The sequence below is a fragment of the Oreochromis aureus genome, linkage group 7, assembly GCF_013358895.1.
Source record: "Oreochromis aureus strain Israel breed Guangdong linkage group 7, ZZ_aureus, whole genome shotgun sequence".
Lineage (NCBI taxonomy): Eukaryota > Metazoa > Chordata > Actinopteri > Cichliformes > Cichlidae > Oreochromis > Oreochromis aureus.
In genome coordinates this window covers 37,526,218-37,545,282 of record NC_052948.1, presented here as the reverse complement: position 1 = coordinate 37,545,282, position 19,065 = coordinate 37,526,218, and the positions used below count along the sequence as shown (strand labels likewise).

The window sequence follows — 19,065 nt, the reverse complement described above, 5'->3', positions numbered from 1 at the left end:
AATATACACTGGAGTCTAACCACACGCACATGCTCAAATGATGTTGTTATTGCATTCCACTAATGAAATTAAGCCTATAAATGTAGCGCTTGGTTAGGCAGATAAAGACTAAGCTTCCTTCCAAACAGAGAGTGAGGGTGCGAGAGCTGAAAAATAGGAGCAGATCGAGAGAGGCTGCTCAGTTCAAGGCAATGTGGAAAACAGAGGGGTCAACTTTACATAGAGCGTGAGCGATGAGAGACGGCTTACAGAAATAAAGAGAAAGCAGTGATGCTGGGGGTGTTTCAGTGGGTTATTTGTCAGATTGACTACAGGTTTTCATATCCTGAAGAAGTGGAGAAGTAAAGGGGAAACTCTAGGCTGAGGCTTGGCTATGACTGTTAGTGGGTGAAAATTATATGGTGGCTGTGAGGGAGTTTTGATCAAATCACAAGACTCTTCGGAGCAGCTGCTAGTGATATCTCGAATATTCTTATTTTTTTATTATTATCACTATTATTATTTACTCCCCTACTTTATTTTGACTGTCATCCTCATCTGTTTTAAATTATTTGTTAGCGAATCAAAGCCAAAGAGAAAAAATCACATAGTTTGTAAACATCCATCCATTGCTGGTTATGCTCTGCCTTAATGCGCTCCCAGGTGTTTTCAGTTTTGTTTTGTTTTGTTTTTCTTTCTTCATCATAAAAGAAGCAGTTTCGAAAACTTGGCTAAGCTGTTGCCTTGTTGATATCCTCTCCGTTCATCTGACTGCTGACTTCTTTTTGTTGTTTGCTTGATACTTTCACTCTTCACTTTAGTGAAATTGCTGCATTCCTAAACATCAGTAACATGTTGTCAAAACATAGAAACAATAGCCAGAGATGCTAATGAAGAACCTAAATTACTTGAATGGAATAAACAGTGAGCTATGAGTTTATGGTGAAAAGAAAAAAAAACATTTGGATATTTTTTTTTCCTTGCTGCTGCAGGTGTTGATGACATTCATGTAAATTTCGGTAATTTCTGTAAAAAGACTGTAATTGCGGTCTTTTTTGACATTACTGGAATTCTCACCTAGATAAACATTGCCATAAATATAATATAGAAGAAAGCTAGGTGGGCATCAGTAGCACGTGTTGTAGTTTGTGTTGCAGAGTTGGAGTTATCAAGATTACATGATTGCATCACCAATCATTTATCAAGTACCGGACTATATTTGTGTTCTCCAGCAGGTCAGCTGCCTATCAGGGTCTTGAAAATCTCTTTTCTGACAAGTTTTATTAACTTGTATAACCAGCACAGGTTACATGAAATGTACAGTCATTGTCCTTGGCAGGTCTTAAAATAATGTAAATGCAACCTGAGCTGAACAATAATATGGGACATATTACACAGTGTGATTATTTTTTAACACTAAGTCAAAGATGGAGAACAATGTGTAGAAAAACTAAGTGCCCCCATGCTTCAGTAGCTTCTGAAATCACTTTTAGCAGAAATAACTTGAAGTGACTTGAAATATTCATCGTCTATATGACTTTTTCAGTCTCTCACATCATTGTGGAGGTATTTCAGTCCATGCTTCAGTTACTTCAGTTCACTGAGCTTTGCAGGGATTCGTTTACACACAGCTCTCTTAAGGTTCCACCACATTTCAATTACTTTAAGATCTGGGCTTTGACTGGGCAATTGCAACACCTTGATTATTTTCTTTTTCAATCATTCTGTTGTAGATTTGTCCTTGGGATCATCAAGCTTTAGCTGTTAGACAGATGGTCTTACTCTACAGTACTTTGGTATACAGAGGAGTTTATGGGCAACTCAATGACTACAATGTGCCCAGGTCCTGTGCCTGCAAAACAAGCATTAATCATCAGTCTTCCACCACTGTGCTTGACAGTTGGTATGAGATGTTTGTGTTGACATGCTATGTACGGTGTTCTGTGCATTATGACCATTGTTCCAGAACTCTTGTGGTTTATTCAGATGCAGTTTTGCAATGTTAAGCTGTGGTGTCTTGTTCTTTTTAGAGAGAAAAGGTTTTCTCGGGCAACTTTCCAAACATGTCAGTCTTTTCCTAATTGTACTATCGTAAACTTGAACGTGTCACATGTAAATTTGGCTTACAGAGACTGAGATCTAGTGCATGGGTTTTTGACATTTTTTTCTGAGGATTGCACAGTGTGATCTTTGGGTGAATTTGGTGGGACGTCCACTCCAGGGAAAATTGGCAACGGTCTTGAACGTTGTGAACTTTTGGATAATCTTTCACACTGCAGAATGTTGGGCATTTTTGGTCAGCGACCTTTCCAAGATTGATTGGCAGCTACCATTGCTTCTCCAAAATCAGTGCTGATGTCTTTCCTTCTTGGCGTTGTGTCAAAAAAACTGGAATGTTTCAGACCAGCAAACAGCCAACCCCTCTGCTTCTATGTCCCAATAGATAAAACCTTAAGATTCAAATTGAATGCACTTTCTTTTTATCATATGTATATTCCTGTTCATTATTTTTCAGAATGTGCATTCATTATATTGTTCTTTAGATGAAATTGCATCTACTTGTTAAATTAGAGATTTCAAGTAACCTATCCAGTATCCCATTATCCTAAACATGTGTATGAGTGTGTGTGTGTCCATCTGCAGGTGCACACGTGGTTATATGTCTCTTGCACAAGGCAACAGGCACATCAATAAATCATATATTACGACTTCAGGAGAAACAAAAAGAGGCAGCACCCTCCCTCCACCTAGTTTTCCTTCAGTCCTTCAGACACACACACACACACACACACACACACACACACACACACACACACACACACACACACACACACAGCACTAACCGTAAATTACAGAGGAGCAGCAAATCATTCTCTCATGCACTCCTCTGTAACTCAAACATTTAGTTAATTCTCTGTTTCGCTCTGCAAATTAAAGTGTGCGCAAAAAGGCTTTCAAATGTTGGCATGCATAATATTGTGTCATAAAATTATGTAGCATTGATGCCAATGTTTTCTGGTATAATCATCAATTATGCAGCTGGTATTTTACATGTGTGTCTGACAGTTGGTATGCATGGAGTGTTGCGGCTGCAAGGCCATCAAGGTCCAATCAATTCAATAATGTAAAACAACACAGGGATAAAACAATACACTTGACCTATGCATGGAATAATGATGAACGATGTGTTATCAATAAATGATCACTGCAGAAACACTGTATTCAGTAAGGCACAGCTGAGGCTTCCATAAAACATTAAAAGCTCAAGCTTGGATTGCTATACAGAGATCATAATTTATGGGTAGAGCTGTGGGTAGAATGGCAGTTGATCCAGACCAAAAGTTAAATTGGGACCTCGCAAGTGTCTTTTTTAGCCGAGAATTTTCATAATTCATAATGTTGGAGCCGTTCATATCCCCAGGGCCATAGAGACCATATTTATCAATAAGGGTATTTGATAACAACTTTAATATACTGCAAAAATAAAACAGGCAAGACACACCCTGCTGTAACCCAGGGAAACCACATGTGCTGTTTTCCGATCCAGACTGACTCCATGCTCTTTTCTGTTTGATGTTTAGGTGGAGCTATCTGACACTACATCCCATAACATCACTGATGCCTACGCTGGGAAGGAGTACATCATCCAGGTAAAGATTTCATACTAACTAGCAAAGAAAAATTAGGGTTAAAAAAAGGTCGTTTCAAGATCAGCTCCATACTTTATGTAAATATTGGGTTCAGTATTATGTACATTCTACTGAAATTGCATTCATTTTACACTTTTACTATTAATTTTGAGTGTTAAGCTGTCAGGCAGGAGGAAAAGAGGGAGACTAGAGAGAAGATTAATGTAGTGAATAGGATATGTAGAGGGTCAGTGTGACAGTGGAGGCTAGGAATAGGTTTGGTTGGAGGCAGGTCATCTGTTGTGGAGCAGCCAAAAGAAGAAGGAGGGTTTTGTAGAGTCTTTACTTTACAATATAAAGCGCCTTGAGGCAACTGTTGTTGTGATTTGATGCTATATAAATAAAACTGAATCGAATACTTCTGTTATCCCTGTGCTCATCAGGTGGCTGCCAAGGACACAGAGATTGGAACATGGAGTGACTGGAGTGTTGCTGTCCATGCCACACCCTGGATTGAAGAACCCGTGCCAGTTGTTTCCACGACTGAAGTGGAATTTCATACTGGTATAATGACGGCTGGTAATAAATAAATCCTCGTCAAGGAGGATGAATGCAGCACATAACCTTAAATCGTAGAGGTAGCAGGGTGACACATCATGCTAACAGTTCGCTATCTTAACTCTATTTCCTAACTATATTTTCAATGGCAGTTTTTCATGACACCACCCTCTAGTGGTGCAATATTGTATATAACATTACAGAACACAGCAACTGGTAAGTTATAGCCCCAATTTCAGTCAGAGGGAGACTCGTTTTTATCATGCAGATCTTTCTTGGTTGGAGGCTGTTCAGTGTGTAAATGTACTTTAACAGACGTTTTCAAAATACATGAGTCATTGTTCCATGAAAAGATCAATAACAGGGGACAATAAAACATAATTAAACCCAACGAGGAGTCTACAAATGCGCTGGCAGCTCAGTGAGACAGTCTTTTGAGCTAATGCCCTGATGTCAGGTTGTTAATGACAATGTTGCTTCGCAGGTTTAATATTTCTCACATTCAGCAGCTTACTCTAATGAGCTACACCACTGGCATGACTGAAAGGACAGAGGGATAAAATAAAAATAATAGCAAGTAAAACATAGTGGGCTCAGTAGTATGTTAACATGTTAAGATGGCTCATGTGTAGTTGTGAAGTTAGTAGTGAACAAAGGTTAACGCTAAAAGAAAAAAAATCTAAAATGCTCTTTTTTGTGTTTTTTAAGTAAGATTGTAGTCTGTTGGCTGGAGGAATCATTGTGATATAGTATTCCAATAAAATTCTCAACATTGTTCTTCTTGCCTGTGGCTGTCACAGTAAATTTTCTGAAGCATTTAGGTATGAAATTAATTTTGGTTAATAACTTTCTTAATGATTAAACAGAGGACACTATAAGCATTTGATAGCTCTGAATTTTTATTACAGTCTAAGCTATAAGACCCATCCGCCTCGAGACAAATCGACACACATCAACCGAAGTACCTGAGCCCTTCCTTAGAGAAAAAAAAACAAAACAAAAAAAACAGCTCTTATGTTGTCAAAAAAAGCGTCAACTTCTGGCAGAGCATATATATAAAAAAAAATTCATTATGGATATTGGATTTTGTGTGTGTGTGTGCATGTATGTGTGTTGACTGGACACTATACTCAGTGACTGTGACAAAAACGATAAAAGATAAAGGACGGCTCACTTGTGAAATTATATCTTCAAAACTTTCTGAAGACCTTCAACAAGACACCTATTCAAGGCCCAAATACTTGTCTGTGCACCATCTTCACATCACACTGATGGAGGAAAGAAGAAAAAAGAAATGGATATGAAGCAGACAAGGATTTGGACGATTTCTGTTTTAGTCTTGCAGATGTAGGGAGTATTTACTCACCAGATGAGTGTTCAGTCAGGACCACTATAGGACATTAATTTACGTTTGGTGGTATGGCTCAGTGACTGTGATCTCCTTATGACCTAACTGCCCTACCACAGAACACAAAAAGGCATGAAGCAAAATTAGCAGAACAAAAAATTAGAGCAGAACATGACAGCTGATATGACAGATACAGCATGAAATGTGGGGCTGGTGTGAAGGTGGGTTGCAAAGTAGCTTATATTTGTGCAGCACCTGTGGGCACACTAAAGGAGCTTAAATTGCTTAAAGTGGGCAAATCCATCAATGCCCTATATTAATGTCAAAGGACACACTATTAGTATACATCTATGTTACAGCAACAGTACTTTTAATCTTTTGAAGTTAGCAAAAAAAAAAAGATTATTCTGTATTATTTATTATGTCATGCAGAGAAAAACTGTATAAAACTGGAATATTACATTGTCTGTGGACCCTCTAAGCTGAAGTGGCTATGGCAGAAATATATCCTTAGTAGGTCTACTGGTAATGTGTACATCTGCAGTATTAAATTATGCAACTTAAAAGAATGTACTCATGAAAGCACTCAGGCTGATGAGGAAGTTTTTATTATCCATATGTTACATCTTGAAACTAACCACCAAGATCAACTTTAAACTAAACCGTGCGTACTTTATCAGACAGGCTAGCATAGACATTGATGCAGGTCTACAGAATGTGTTGGATTATACAATAATATGAAAATATATTACTAGCCCTAGAAAGTTCATAACAAAGCTGATAAAATATTAATTAAAAAAAACAACTCATAGACTGTAGCAAAAAAATGTAAGGTTGCTATTTCCACAATTGTATGTAGTATAATATAAGTAGGATAGTATGATGATACTACTACTACTATTATTAGTAGTAGTAGTAGTAGTAGCATTACAACTATATAACTCAGTAGAAACTGACTTAGTTCTTACAAAATGTGTAGAAAAATGGACACAGCGTCCTCAAAGTGCCTCAAACGTGCAATCTTTGAATGACCAGCAGGGGGTATCTGCTTCCAAGAAAGATGTCTGACTTTGCGATTTATGATCGAATAACCCTATTGCTCACTTGATCTCCGTAACATTTTCCTGGTGAGTTTATGGTCTTAATCACTAGTTTCAATTCTTATTTAATACTGCATGATATTCATTTTCTAATTTATGGTCCCATTAAAAGGTATAAAGATGATAAAGTAGGGAGTGTTCAAGGCAAGCCAGCTTTGACCCTGACTTCTTGCTACTCTCTGAGCATGATGGTTTCTTAGTTTCTAACTCAGATACAACCTTCTTTGTTATGTCAGATTTCCAAAAACAGACAACAGCCTACATGCTACCTACATGCTTCCATGATTTAAAGAGTCACTTAATAAACCAAGTCAAGAGATTTTGTCCATATAATCTATGGTTCTCCAGGGACTACAATGCCTCTTTTTCTTCAAGAGTAGTAAAATCATAGTTTCCCTGGGTCAAACTGCTATTTGACAAAAAAGATAATCCTCACATAATGCTGCTCCTTGTCATCTTTACATCCAGTGTAAGCAAATGAGATGTGTGATAATTAGCAAGCTGTATTATTACATTGAACAGGCAATGATAGCAGTATTGATCATCTCAGCTAACTCTGAGGCAGAAAGCAAATAAGCACATTTCCTAAAATGTCAAACTATTCCCTCAATGCTCCACATGAGGAAAGCTCTGAATTTATGATATATTAATTTAGTTTGCTGTAATTTATTACAGAGCACTCACACCAATACACTACAGAAACTTTAATTTTCTTCCCCCGAGTTTTCTAAACCATAGTGCTATAATGGTTTGGTGGATGTTGTTGCATTGTTGGGTTGTTGTGTTTATGTGCATTTATGCATTTGTATTTGTCTGTTTAAAACATTTTTAATGTGTGTTTACCATTATTTTCTTTCACTCACTTCTGAAGCCAATAATTTGACGCTAATTTCTCTAAGGGGCAAAGTCTCTCTGTCTGTTTTTCTCTTTGTCTTTCTGAAAGTCTGTTCAAATGTAATAGTTTTACGGTAGAATACTGACTCCTCTTGGCAAAGAGTAGCACTGCACAATCATCGTCACATTCAGCACTAAATGAGCTCACACATACCTGGCAACACACAAACACTAATGCTGAAAGACACACTCACAACATGCAGCCTCCTCCAATACTCCGTGAGCCACAAACACATCAACACAAACACACCCACACACACAGAGAGTCCTTCAGTTTGATAACCTGTAGTGTATACACACACACAGACGCACACACACATATAAACACCCAGTCAGTACACAGTGTATTATTCTTGGTCTCGTGGAGACGGAGAACAGGAGGTTATTGGGATTCTCCTCATGCTCCTTCTCGATCCAGCTGCCGCTTCTCTGCTTCCCTTCCCTCTCCCCTTGTCCTGTTTCTCTTCCCCTATCCTTCTCCATCTTGCCTCTAGCTCTCTTTTTTCTCTCCATTTCTTTTCCTTCCCTTCTCACTTCTCTCATATTCTCACTCATATTAATTTCTAGCTTTTCTTTCTGGCCTTTTTCTACTTTCCTTTACAAATGTTACTTACTCGATCACTAATTACATTCAGGTTTGGCTGTTATTCCAGCGGATCTGTGATCTGTACGCTGTTCTTTGTTTGCTTGTTTGTAAAAACTGTAACAGATTACATAAATAATGAGTTATATAGTCTTTTTTTGGACACTTTTTTGTAAACTTGCCTCTGTACACCATAAACACTGGATTTAAAAGCAAGCAAACAAGAGATGATTGAAGTTCAGACTTGAATCGTTTTTCTAAAAAGTGCTCCCTATTCAGAGATTCAAAAGTAATTGGACTGTTCACTGAACAGGAGTTTAATGGCCAGGTGAGGTCTGCTTCCTTGTCATTTCATGATAAATCAAATGTATAATTAATGTGAGGTGATGTCTTTGTGAGGTTGCATTCAAATTTGGTATGCATTCTTAAAAGAATGAATGCACTGGCGAGCTCAGGATTACCAAAAAGCCCTGAAAAAAACACAGAAATCAAGTGGATGATCACAGAATTCTTTCCATGGTTAAGATTTATTAATGTTAACAAAGAGGGTTTACAACAATGCGCAAACCACTGGTTACACTCAGGAACAGAGAGGCCAGATTAGGCCAGAAAATGTCTGAAAGAGCCTGCACAGTTTTGGAAAAGAAAAAAAAGTGTATGAATAGGGAAAAAACAGCAATGTCACGCCATGTGCATGAATGGCTGCCAATGGAAAATGCTAGTATTTACTGATGATGTGGCTGCTGATAGAAGTAATACAGTGTAATGTCCAGGCCAAGACTCTCTGCTCAGATTCAGAAATGCTCAAATACTGTGGAACTGATTGTATGCTGCTTCACAGTGCAAATGGAAAATGATGTAAAGCATGCTGCAAAAGCAAAAACAAAACAAAAAAACAAAGTTGAATAGCAGTCCAGAACAGCAGAATGGGACTACTGAAGTAGAACCATGCAATGAGGCAATAAGGAAACAGAGACGATATCTGATTCCTGTCTATGATTCGTAAACACACCCAAAAAAAAAATGTAGCCAAGGCCTGCTACTCTTAGCTGACCAGCTTGTTAACATCTCCACACTCACCAATATTTTCTGGCTGCTCAGCCGAATAGTAAATCAACAGACTTCCTGTGACTTATTGATTGTCTTGCTCGGAGTCTTAACACGCAGTTACACATTCTCCTTTTCTTCTCCACCGTGCATGTACCACATTTTCCTGTTCTCCTTTGTAACACCCCACCCCTCCCCCCAACAACAGAAAGTCACCTATACATCATGCAAAAGTAGCTGCCAGTTGAACCTAAGTGGCTGTTCTGTTTCCCGGCATCGTCACAGAGCAGCTTTGAATCAGAAGGATAACATGGGGGCAGGCGAGAGACATTTAAGGATCCCATCCTCTGTGACTGGGCCATTGCTTAGCGACCACATTCCAAGAAGTAAAGAGCGGATTAGCCGAGGCATTACATCTAAGATATAAGTTGGTGCCTCACCCAGCGTGCGAGACAGAAACTGGACACTGTCTAGCACTGTATATTAGTTTGTGTATTTCAAGTCTGGGGCTATTTATAAATGTATGGGTTCTGTTTCATGCCTTATAGTAGAAGAGGAGCATCTATTAAAAGGCAACCACGCTGAACCCTGCAGAAATGCTTTAAGATCCTCTTCTTCTGTATACCCACTCTGAAAAGCATTACAGTTTGTGTAAACTTATAGTAAACATTGCTAAGGTAAAGCAGAGTGTCAAAGCCAACAGATAGTGTTGCATAATCTGTTCGAAAGTGATCCCCATGTAAATATAAAAAACATATGACATAAGTTCTTTACAATAATATCAAATCACAGCTGCTTTGCCATTCCAAACTGTTTCGAGGATTCATAATTTAGATTCATAATTTATGCCACCTTGTTTGCCACTCTGCTGAAATGACTTCATTGACCCACAAATACAACAGCAAGGGGGACAAAAAAGCCAAATCTAATCTCCAAAACAGAAACTCTACACTTCTGGATGATAACAGACACCGCTTTCATGTGTGCATTTTGGATTAGGATATCCTAGCGCCTCACACATCAACAGTATTTGCATTAACAGGCAGCGTGCTTGGAGTCGATCAGCAATTTTCTCATCTCGTTAGCTTTTTGTCCTCCTCGTCTTTCTGCTTTTTCTCAGCCCCTTCCTCCATTCTTCTTCCCTACCAGTGCTGATCAATCCTCTCTCCTCATCACATCACTGTTTCATCTGCTATGTTTACCTGTCCTCACCTAGCTTGTTACATCAGCATACACCCCATGACTGTCTTTCCTTGTCACCGGCACATTATTTTCTGCATAATTTTTATTTTCTCTGTCACTCCAAAGCACAATGTTTTGCTCCAGGCAGGAAGTATTGCACTGAGCTGCTGAACATGTTAAATGCGTCCTACTTCCCCCCTCCCGCCCCCTTTTTTTCTCTCTCTCTTGCCATTTCACACCTGGCTGCTTCCTTCGAATATCTCCCAACTCCCAACGCAGTACTACACAACAGTCATTAATTGCAAGAAGAGGGAAATCATATTCTCTCTTCGCTAAAAAAAGAATGAGTGCAAACATTGTGCACCAGTTAATATCTACTGTGCTGCCTGCAGCTGTAGCAGAGGACCCGTTTTCTAAAGCATTAAACTGTGATATTTTTATTTGTCGAGCAATGAAAAAGCGAAGCACTAAAAAATGCCTAAGCACATAGTGATTTTCAGCATATTTATGTTTGCCACAAGATGTTAAGTGCCTCTCTCACTCTCGTACGCTTGAGCGTAATTGGATTAGCTGAAAATATACAAGAGTATCATAACTTTTTAATGTTTCTGTAATTGAATATACACTTTTTGCACTCACCAGACTGTACAAGTCAGTAGATCTTTTAAGAAAATTGCGTGCCGATTGTATTAAAATTCACTTGCTTCTGCTACTAAGCTGCTGAGACCCTTTTTTCTATCTGTCTTTCTCTTTTTTTTTTCTTTTTTTTAATCTTTACTGATTTGTTATTCTTAAATTGAAGCCATGCAAAGTATTAGTCAAGCGCCGGTGTAGTCAAAAGAGTTTTTGTGAATCCGGTTGTTCTACGGCTTTGCATTACAGTTGGGTATAAATGGATAGATTTTCTAGCTGTGCAATTGACTGTTATCAGCAATACATTAACTACCTTATTGCACATTTCCTTTATTTTTCACTCTTTCTATCCACCTCCTGCTGTATTCCCCGCCTGCTTTACCTCAGGGTTTTTTACCTTGTCGTCTGTTTCCGTTCCAGTTTCTCCATATTTCATCTATATACTTTGTTCCCCGTCCTTTCTTTGCCCCGTTTCCCTGCGGCTTTAGCATGAAGGAGATTTTTTTTTTTTATTCCAGCTCACTTCATAACTGCCTTGACAAGTTCTATATTGATTGCTTGTGCAGATTACAATTGATTTTGCTCTTCACTGTATTTTCCTTTCTGCTTGGTTCTTCCTGGTGTGATGAGCACTTTTCAGCATCCATTCATCAGCATGTCATTTTGTAATGTTTTTTTTTCACACATAGGGACAAAAGTATTGTGCACTGTGTTAGCCCCAAAAAATTAATAAATAAACACACAAAGAAATGATAAAACTCACCAAGGATTTCAATTGTTAATTAAAATCTGTTCCTAAGGTTTATTGTGTCTTCTGATAAATTTTCTACAGAGACTAAGACCTCCCCCATGCCATGCTCCAACGCACCACAGAAGGCTGAACCTCCAGTGGGAGGAGCTGCCACGGTCATCACATTTTTCTCCCGTTTGCTGTTAGGAATGCTGCTTCTGCTGCTTATGTGGTGAGCGACAACACCCGGATACACACACACATGCAGATATATACTCATCACTTATAAGGAGTCTACATGATCCAATTTTCATATTGATTAGTAACTCAATCGCTCACTCATGTATTGGCAGGTCGATGCATGTCTGTTTATGTGTTTATATGACATATATTTATATGTTCTGTTTATATGAGCATGTTTAATGGACCAGGAGCTGTAACATCTGGGTGGTTTAACTCTTTAAATCCTGTTGAAATGGTAACGGTAAAGGTTTAGATTTCTTATTCTTCTTTTGGCTGCCCAGTTTAGGGGTTACCACAGCAGATAATCTCCCTATCCATAGTACTTTTTTGTCACACCAACCCTCAGCATGTCCTGCTTCACTACATCCATGAATGTTCGCTATGGTCTTCCTCATCTTCTCCCACCTGGCCGATCCATATTCAACATTCTTTCTCCAGTATATCCACTATCGCTCCTCTACACATGTCCAAATCATCTCACCCTTGCCTTTCTAACTTTGTCTCCAAATGGCTCGACCTGAGCAGTCCTTCTGATGAACTCATATTTTATCTAAATGCTGAAAAATAAATATACACAATCTAAAATTAATGAAACTATGCGTAGAAGTTGCATTTTTTCTTTTTACTTTAATCAAAAGATTAGCAACAGCTTTATACCAATAACACTTTAACAAAAATACATTAAACATGGACGCTTCTCCAGCTGAACACCTGCTGCAAGTGGAGTGGTTGAATACGATTAAGACACTTTCATGCCAGTTCCCCTCCCATGCAGCCTGTATGTGCAGGTCCAAATGGGAATCTGTTCTAATTTGTTTTAGTGTTACAAGCACACTCCATTTCAAAAGATGTCAACATTTCCATGTCAACAGATACACACCAAAGGATTAATAACTCTATAACAACAAAGGAAAGCAGAAAGGCCAACAGACAGATTAGATGGCACAATTAGAAAACACTCTGGAAATATGTAGAGAGTTGTTGCAAGTTATAGGAAATTATTATCGTTACGAATATATAGTATTGTGTAAAAGTCTTAAACAACTTCATTTCTATAGGAATTGGAAGCAGGTGCTGCAATTTATTGAAACGTGCAAACATGAAAATACAAAATATATAAGGAAACAAAAGTTTGTACAATTGTAATGAACATTTCAAGTTACTTTATTCTTTAACACAGCTTGAGTTCTTTTAGGCAATGTTTCTTCTAATTTCTTTAAGTAGTTTTGAAGTAGTCTAGTTCTCCAGGCTTCTTAAATGACATTTAAAGCTCTTCTTTTGATGTTGGCTACAAATGAGGTAATAAAAAGTGCTTTGAGTACTTATGTCATGCTTTTCTACTCCAACTAAGTACCATACCATTTATCAGGTCTGAGCTCTAGGAAGGCCAATCAATGACTGGTAGTTTTCAGTTATGTATTGTTCTATCCACGTATGCCAGTATTGCACTGCCAGCATGTTTGGGATCATTGGCATACTACTATTCATAATTATATCAGTTTTTGACAAGCTCTCTAACACCATTGGCTGGAATACAGTCTCAAACCATGGCAGAGCTTCCACCTTGGTTTACACATGACTGTTGAAATTGTCATATCCCTCTCCTGACACTCTCCAACATATCGAGTTGAACCAAAAGTGTCAAATTTGGATTCATTACTCCATAAGATTTTCAATACAGTTCTTGTGTATTTTGGCATATTATCATTAAGAGTGGCTTCTTTAATGCCACTCTTCCACTGACACCATTTCTGATGAACCTTCAGTGAAGTAGATGGATCAACTGAAGTGTCTGATTCATCTGTCAGATCCTGTGTCAGGTCTGTACTTGCATTTTTCCTATTAGTTAAGGACATGACTTTCACACACTGTTCATATGGTGTAGGTAGCTTTTTAGGCCTGCCAAGTCTCTTGTACTCAACCTGTCAAGTTTCCTCAAATTTTTTAAGGATGCACTACACACCTTGTGAGGATATACCAAGTTTTCAGTCGGTCTCCCTGGAAGCAACGTGTGAAGAAATGAGGGCTGGCTCAAGTTTGAGTCCCAACATTTTTGGTTTCTTACACAAAAGCTGTTAGAAGCCCCTTATTACATTTTAGATGGTTGAGTTGCTGGCAGCTCAACCAAAGCGCAGTCTTGTGTAGTGTTTAAAAAAATGAAAAGCAGCTAGTAACATTACGAGCTGACGCTGTTACTGCTATTAAGGATTAATCCCTTATGTTACATTATATCATAACTTACTAAGGAAATTAAGTCATTACTGTTCCCCAACTAATAGCTTAATTGACTTTGGGAGCATTATTCTTTTCCTTGCCACAAGCATTATGGAGATGTGTTTAGCATCAAAGTGATTTTACAGACACTAGTTATGACCCAATGCCCAATATGCGTGTCACTGTGATGTTGTTTTTGCCCATTTCACCCACTGATTTTAAATGTGTAATAACACAATGCAAAGAGAGAAAGGCTGTCCTCTTTTGCCATCCTGCCAGCTGAGCCGCATATGTGCACTGACACAACAGGATTGGAGAAGTCCCACTAGTGTGCAGGTACCTGCCAAGAACTAGAAGAGAAACACAAAAAAATGTGTAGGGGATTTGCATTTTTTGCAAATAGAGTTACGGCTAAGTCAAAAAAAAGTCCCACTGAACCAAATATAAAGGCCAAAAAAGCAAACAAATTAAGAATAACATATAAGAGAACGGCAAGAAGACAGATCATTCATATTTTGATGCAGTGCAGCTTGACGAGGCTAATTTGTGTTCCTCTTTCTGCAGATGTGAATGTCTTATTGCTGAAGGCTGATGTGAAGTAGGAGGACAAAGAAGAAGAAGGAGGAGGCTGGTATTTTTTCCTGTTTTGCACATGTTTCGAGGATACAGTGCATTGATCATTTCGGTCCATCACACAGTTACTCACCAAAATTATTCAGACATTAGACAACGATAATGCGACTCAGCATTTTGGGATTATTTGATTTGCTGACAAAAAAACGAAGAATAAATCTACAGAGGAACTTTGGAAGATTGTTATCGGTATCATCACCAACAGCAACAGCAGCGACCTGAGAGGCAAACACCAAAACAAGATTATTGTCTTACATTACCCCCTGGTGGATTTGATGAGCCACTTTAAACTGATTTGTCTCAGTTGGGTTTTAGAGGCTCCTCTTCGGCAACAGAATCAAGGCCACAGCTGACATCTCTTTTTACCTTTTTTTTCTTCTTTTTTGTACTCACTCTCTTCTTAAGTCGCAGTGCAGTGTAGTACACACACAACAGACACACACACACACTGATATAGGGCACGTGTATTTGTGTGTATACTTACAGCCCCTTATACAGCTTAATCATCATGCCAAAGACTCCAATACACCCCCAACAAAGTGGTTCCCACCCAAGTCATTGAGCTTCCTGAAGCCTGTGCCTGTCTTCATCATGGGATGAAAACCCCAGAAAGTTGGGCGTGCGCACATGTATGCGTGACATCTAATGGATGCTGAAACCCATTACAGGAATCAAACTGGGGACAAAGCCCTGCAGCCCATGTTTGTGTCAACCCGCCAGTTAACAAAGAAGTCACAAATTTATTCAGTCAGACTCTGAGTCTGCACATCTCCAACAACTGACAGAGCAGAGTGTTGTTTGTTTTTGTTTTTTCAACAAGAGGACTAACACTTTGGAGAATTCAATAACCATAGTCTGGCTTATTTACACAGTTAGCTTTACATAGAGCTTTCAGAAACCGGCAAGGACGACCTGAATTGTAAAAAAAAATTTAAAAAAAAACCTAAAAAACAACAAAAAAACCCAACAAAAAATAAATAAAATAAAGTGGATTTGAGACTGAACCATTCTTTCCCCACCGTTGTTTTTTATTTTTGGTTTGACTTTGTATTGATGGCAGCAAAGCTGGTTATTGGAACTCTGATACAAGCTATGTTGGTTTTCCATTCTGCTCTGTGCTGTAAAATACAGTAACACAAATCAGTTTGCTTTCTGACTTCTGACGCCTTTACAAACATTAGAAATGTCTTTTTGCAGTTTACATTTCAATGGCCAATATCAGTTACCAGTTAATATTATGTTATTCACAGGAATCTTGAAGTGTTTATTGTATTTTTTATGGACAAATAATAAAAAGACACGTATAGGAGTTTAGTTTTTTTTCTTCTCTTTTTTTTTTCCCAGACATTCTTAATGGCTTAATTCTCTTTGATCCTATTTTGTAAACTATGATACAGTATGTAACTTTAACAATGAACAAAAAGTTTATTATTTAATAATAATGTATGTATTAGCCGTAGAATGTCGTAACCTGTACCTGGGGTCTTTTTTATAGATGTATATACAATGACAGGTTTCAACCATTAAATGTGACCATTTCACAATGAATTACGATGCACTGGCCTCATGTTCATTTTGTGAACTTATAACACATCAGGGCAGACTAACGCCTCCTGCTCCGTCTGGTTGATCCTGATGATTTTCTCCTGACAAAACAAGATGAAGGTGAGGTGTCAATGGGGGATGTTAAAAAAAAAGAAGATGCAATAAGTTTTCATTATAATAAAAGTAAAGACAAATTACTTCCCAGACACGGCCATAAACACACAGTGCCTCATTTCAGGTTTTACAGATCGATACTTTTGACCTTGCAGAGGTAACGTTGTTTGCTTCTCAGTTTGTTTCTGAAAGATGAGTGTCTGCAGATTCTAACAAGCTCCACTGACACTGCATGGAGTGGTCATAAAGCTTAATACTTTATGGGCATGATGCATTATCCTTGATATACTTCTTCTTGTTTTCTTTTTTATGGGGGAGATATTCAAAATCACGAAAATTTCAAGATAGAGGATCTGTGTAAATTCTGAGAAAGACACTGAGAGCAGCATTGATTTGAGCTACCTTGACAAGTGCATTTTTTAAAAGTAAAAGTCAGTTTCGTACTCAATACACAGAAGAATACAAGGAAAACAAAACTAAGTTTAGACTCCAAGAGATTCAGCAGTGTGTTTACTTGAATGCCATCATCAGCATGCTGACAAGGTCACAAACACATACTGATCATTAGTAGTTCTGTATGCTTTTTTTGTCTTTGTGTGTTATTTTAGCATGCTAGTATGCCACGTGCATTACACAGCCCACATCAGAGAGAAACTGGGATGATGTTAAAATAGTTTTGCAGATATCAGAAGTGTTGGACAAACTGACATGACTTGATGATTGTGCTATATCCCATTCTGGGAGCCGAATGTTTAGAAAGGTCAAAATGAAATGTATATTTGTAGAACTGACTGAAAAAAAATATATATATATATTTTTTAAACTATAAATAATTGCACAAAATGGATGGCTGTTCATCCAGAAATATTTCATGTGGTTTTGGTGTATGCATGTGGGTCAGACTGTCCGTGCAAAGGGAAGCACACTCACAGTTCACAGACAGAAAAGAAATAAAGTTACACTCGATCTCCTATACCTCTCCTAGCAGAGAGGGAAGAAAAAAAAAACAGGTGGCAGGGGATTTGTGTGTGTGTCCCTTTCAGCCTTGTCTACCAATAAAGCCAACTGTCATTTCCCAGGGTTGCATCTGTGCACTTATCTTTCTCTGTTCCTCACCAAACACGGTTCTCTAATTAACATTTGAGAGCGAATAGATGAGAGCTTCTCAAAGGAGAAGAGGATGTTTTGATCAGTGCAGCAAAGGTCAACCTTATATGCAAGCTGATTCTGCTTGCAGAATATACACGGAGATAAAAGTGGAAAATATGAAATTTCCTCCACAATGCACCCTGTGACTATAAGTTTTCCCTAATGACTTGTGTCATCATTTTAATCTCTCACAATGACATGCCACTCATAGATATAACGGCTGAGTTCTGTGAACGCTGCAGCATTGTCGAAAGCCGAAACGTGATGATCGGACAGGTTGTAAACAAGTAACAGTTTCACAGATACATAACATCAGCACTGATGTGCTTGCAACAGGAAATATGAGCAGAGCACTGGAGGTACGGCTGGTCAAAATTTCCCTTTTGACCTTTAGCTTTCACTCTGGCCGTCTCACCGTCTCACTCGTCCCTCTCTCAAGCTCTCTTTCTTCCATTATACTGACAAGCTCTGGCAGGCCGATTTGGAGGCCGAGGACAAATCAATACACCATCTAACAGCTGTCAGCTGCAGTTCCCTGTGTGTGCGAGAGCAGACAAGAGTGTATCTGCTTGTGTAGTTATCGCATTCATTACTCTTTCTTTCGTTCTTTTCTTCTCCCCCTGCTTATACTGATCTGCCCTTTGCTTTTTTTTAATGTCAGTGTCAATGAGGAGTCAATTAATATTTACAATGACAGTGCATGACTTGAACAAGGAGGGTACACAACCAAGGAGGTTTCTGTTCTTTGTGTTCTTTGTATTGTTTTTATTTTATAGCTAAAAATAATTCTGTATGATGACATTTCGTTCTTTATAGCTTTAATTAAATTACAGATGAGTTTTTAGCCATGCTCCCTTTGTCCACAACCATGATGTGATTCATATTAACCTCAGATATATTGAGAGTGTGTGTGTCTTTGTGTGCGTGTGTGTGTGTACCATCCAGAGCCTGTCAGTTCCATCCGCTTTGCTCTGCTCTAATGACTAGTTTGACCTTTCACTGAAAACCGGATGAATGACATGATCTCTGCGTCCATATAACTTCGGATCTGGCTTTTGGCTCTGACCTCTTTAAACACTCAGCTTACTGCCCCTCTATCCATGGCCTCACTCAGTCAAACTGTTTTTGTCCATCTTCCTAATATTCTAACTTCCTCATTAAGCTAATATTTCAAGACGTTTGCACACCCAACTTCTCTCTGAGCGTTATTTCACCAGTTTTCACACCATTTTCAAGCCAGATGAACATCGCTGCACACGACTCGCTGAGCACACTGCTTCTGCTTTTGGCAGCAATGTGTTGTTTGCTCTTCAAAAAGTCTCTTTTCAAAGGTATTTTCTTTGTGCCAGATATGCTAACAAGGAATACTCCAAGGCAGCCTCTCTTTAATATACACTCACTTGCTACTTTATTAGGCACATAAGTAAACTGTGTTAGGCTGGCGTTAATTTAGCAGTGCTTTGCCATCCACATATATGAAAGAG

At 38.5% G+C, this 19,065-nt stretch overlaps 1 protein-coding gene across 4 annotated transcripts in view; it reads left to right on the top strand.

Moving 5' to 3' along the window:
* Positions 1–16,327, top strand: part of cntfr (ciliary neurotrophic factor receptor) — a 208,868-nt gene extending 192,541 nt beyond the window's left edge. For 3 of the 4 annotated variants that reach the window (XM_039614789.1, XM_031753209.2, XM_039614790.1), the window contains 4 exons: positions 3,561–3,629; positions 4,052–4,187; positions 11,786–11,915; positions 14,705–16,327. In XM_039614789.1, coding sequence (XP_039470723.1) covers positions 3,561–3,629; positions 4,052–4,187; positions 11,786–11,915; position 14,705 — 336 coding nt within the window. In that variant the 3' untranslated portion in view covers positions 14,706–16,327. The remainder of the gene's footprint in view (positions 1–3,560; positions 3,630–4,051; positions 4,188–11,785; positions 11,916–14,704) is intronic. The other variant, XM_031753211.2, reaches the window with a different exon arrangement.
* Positions 16,328–19,065: the final 2,738 nt, after the last annotated feature.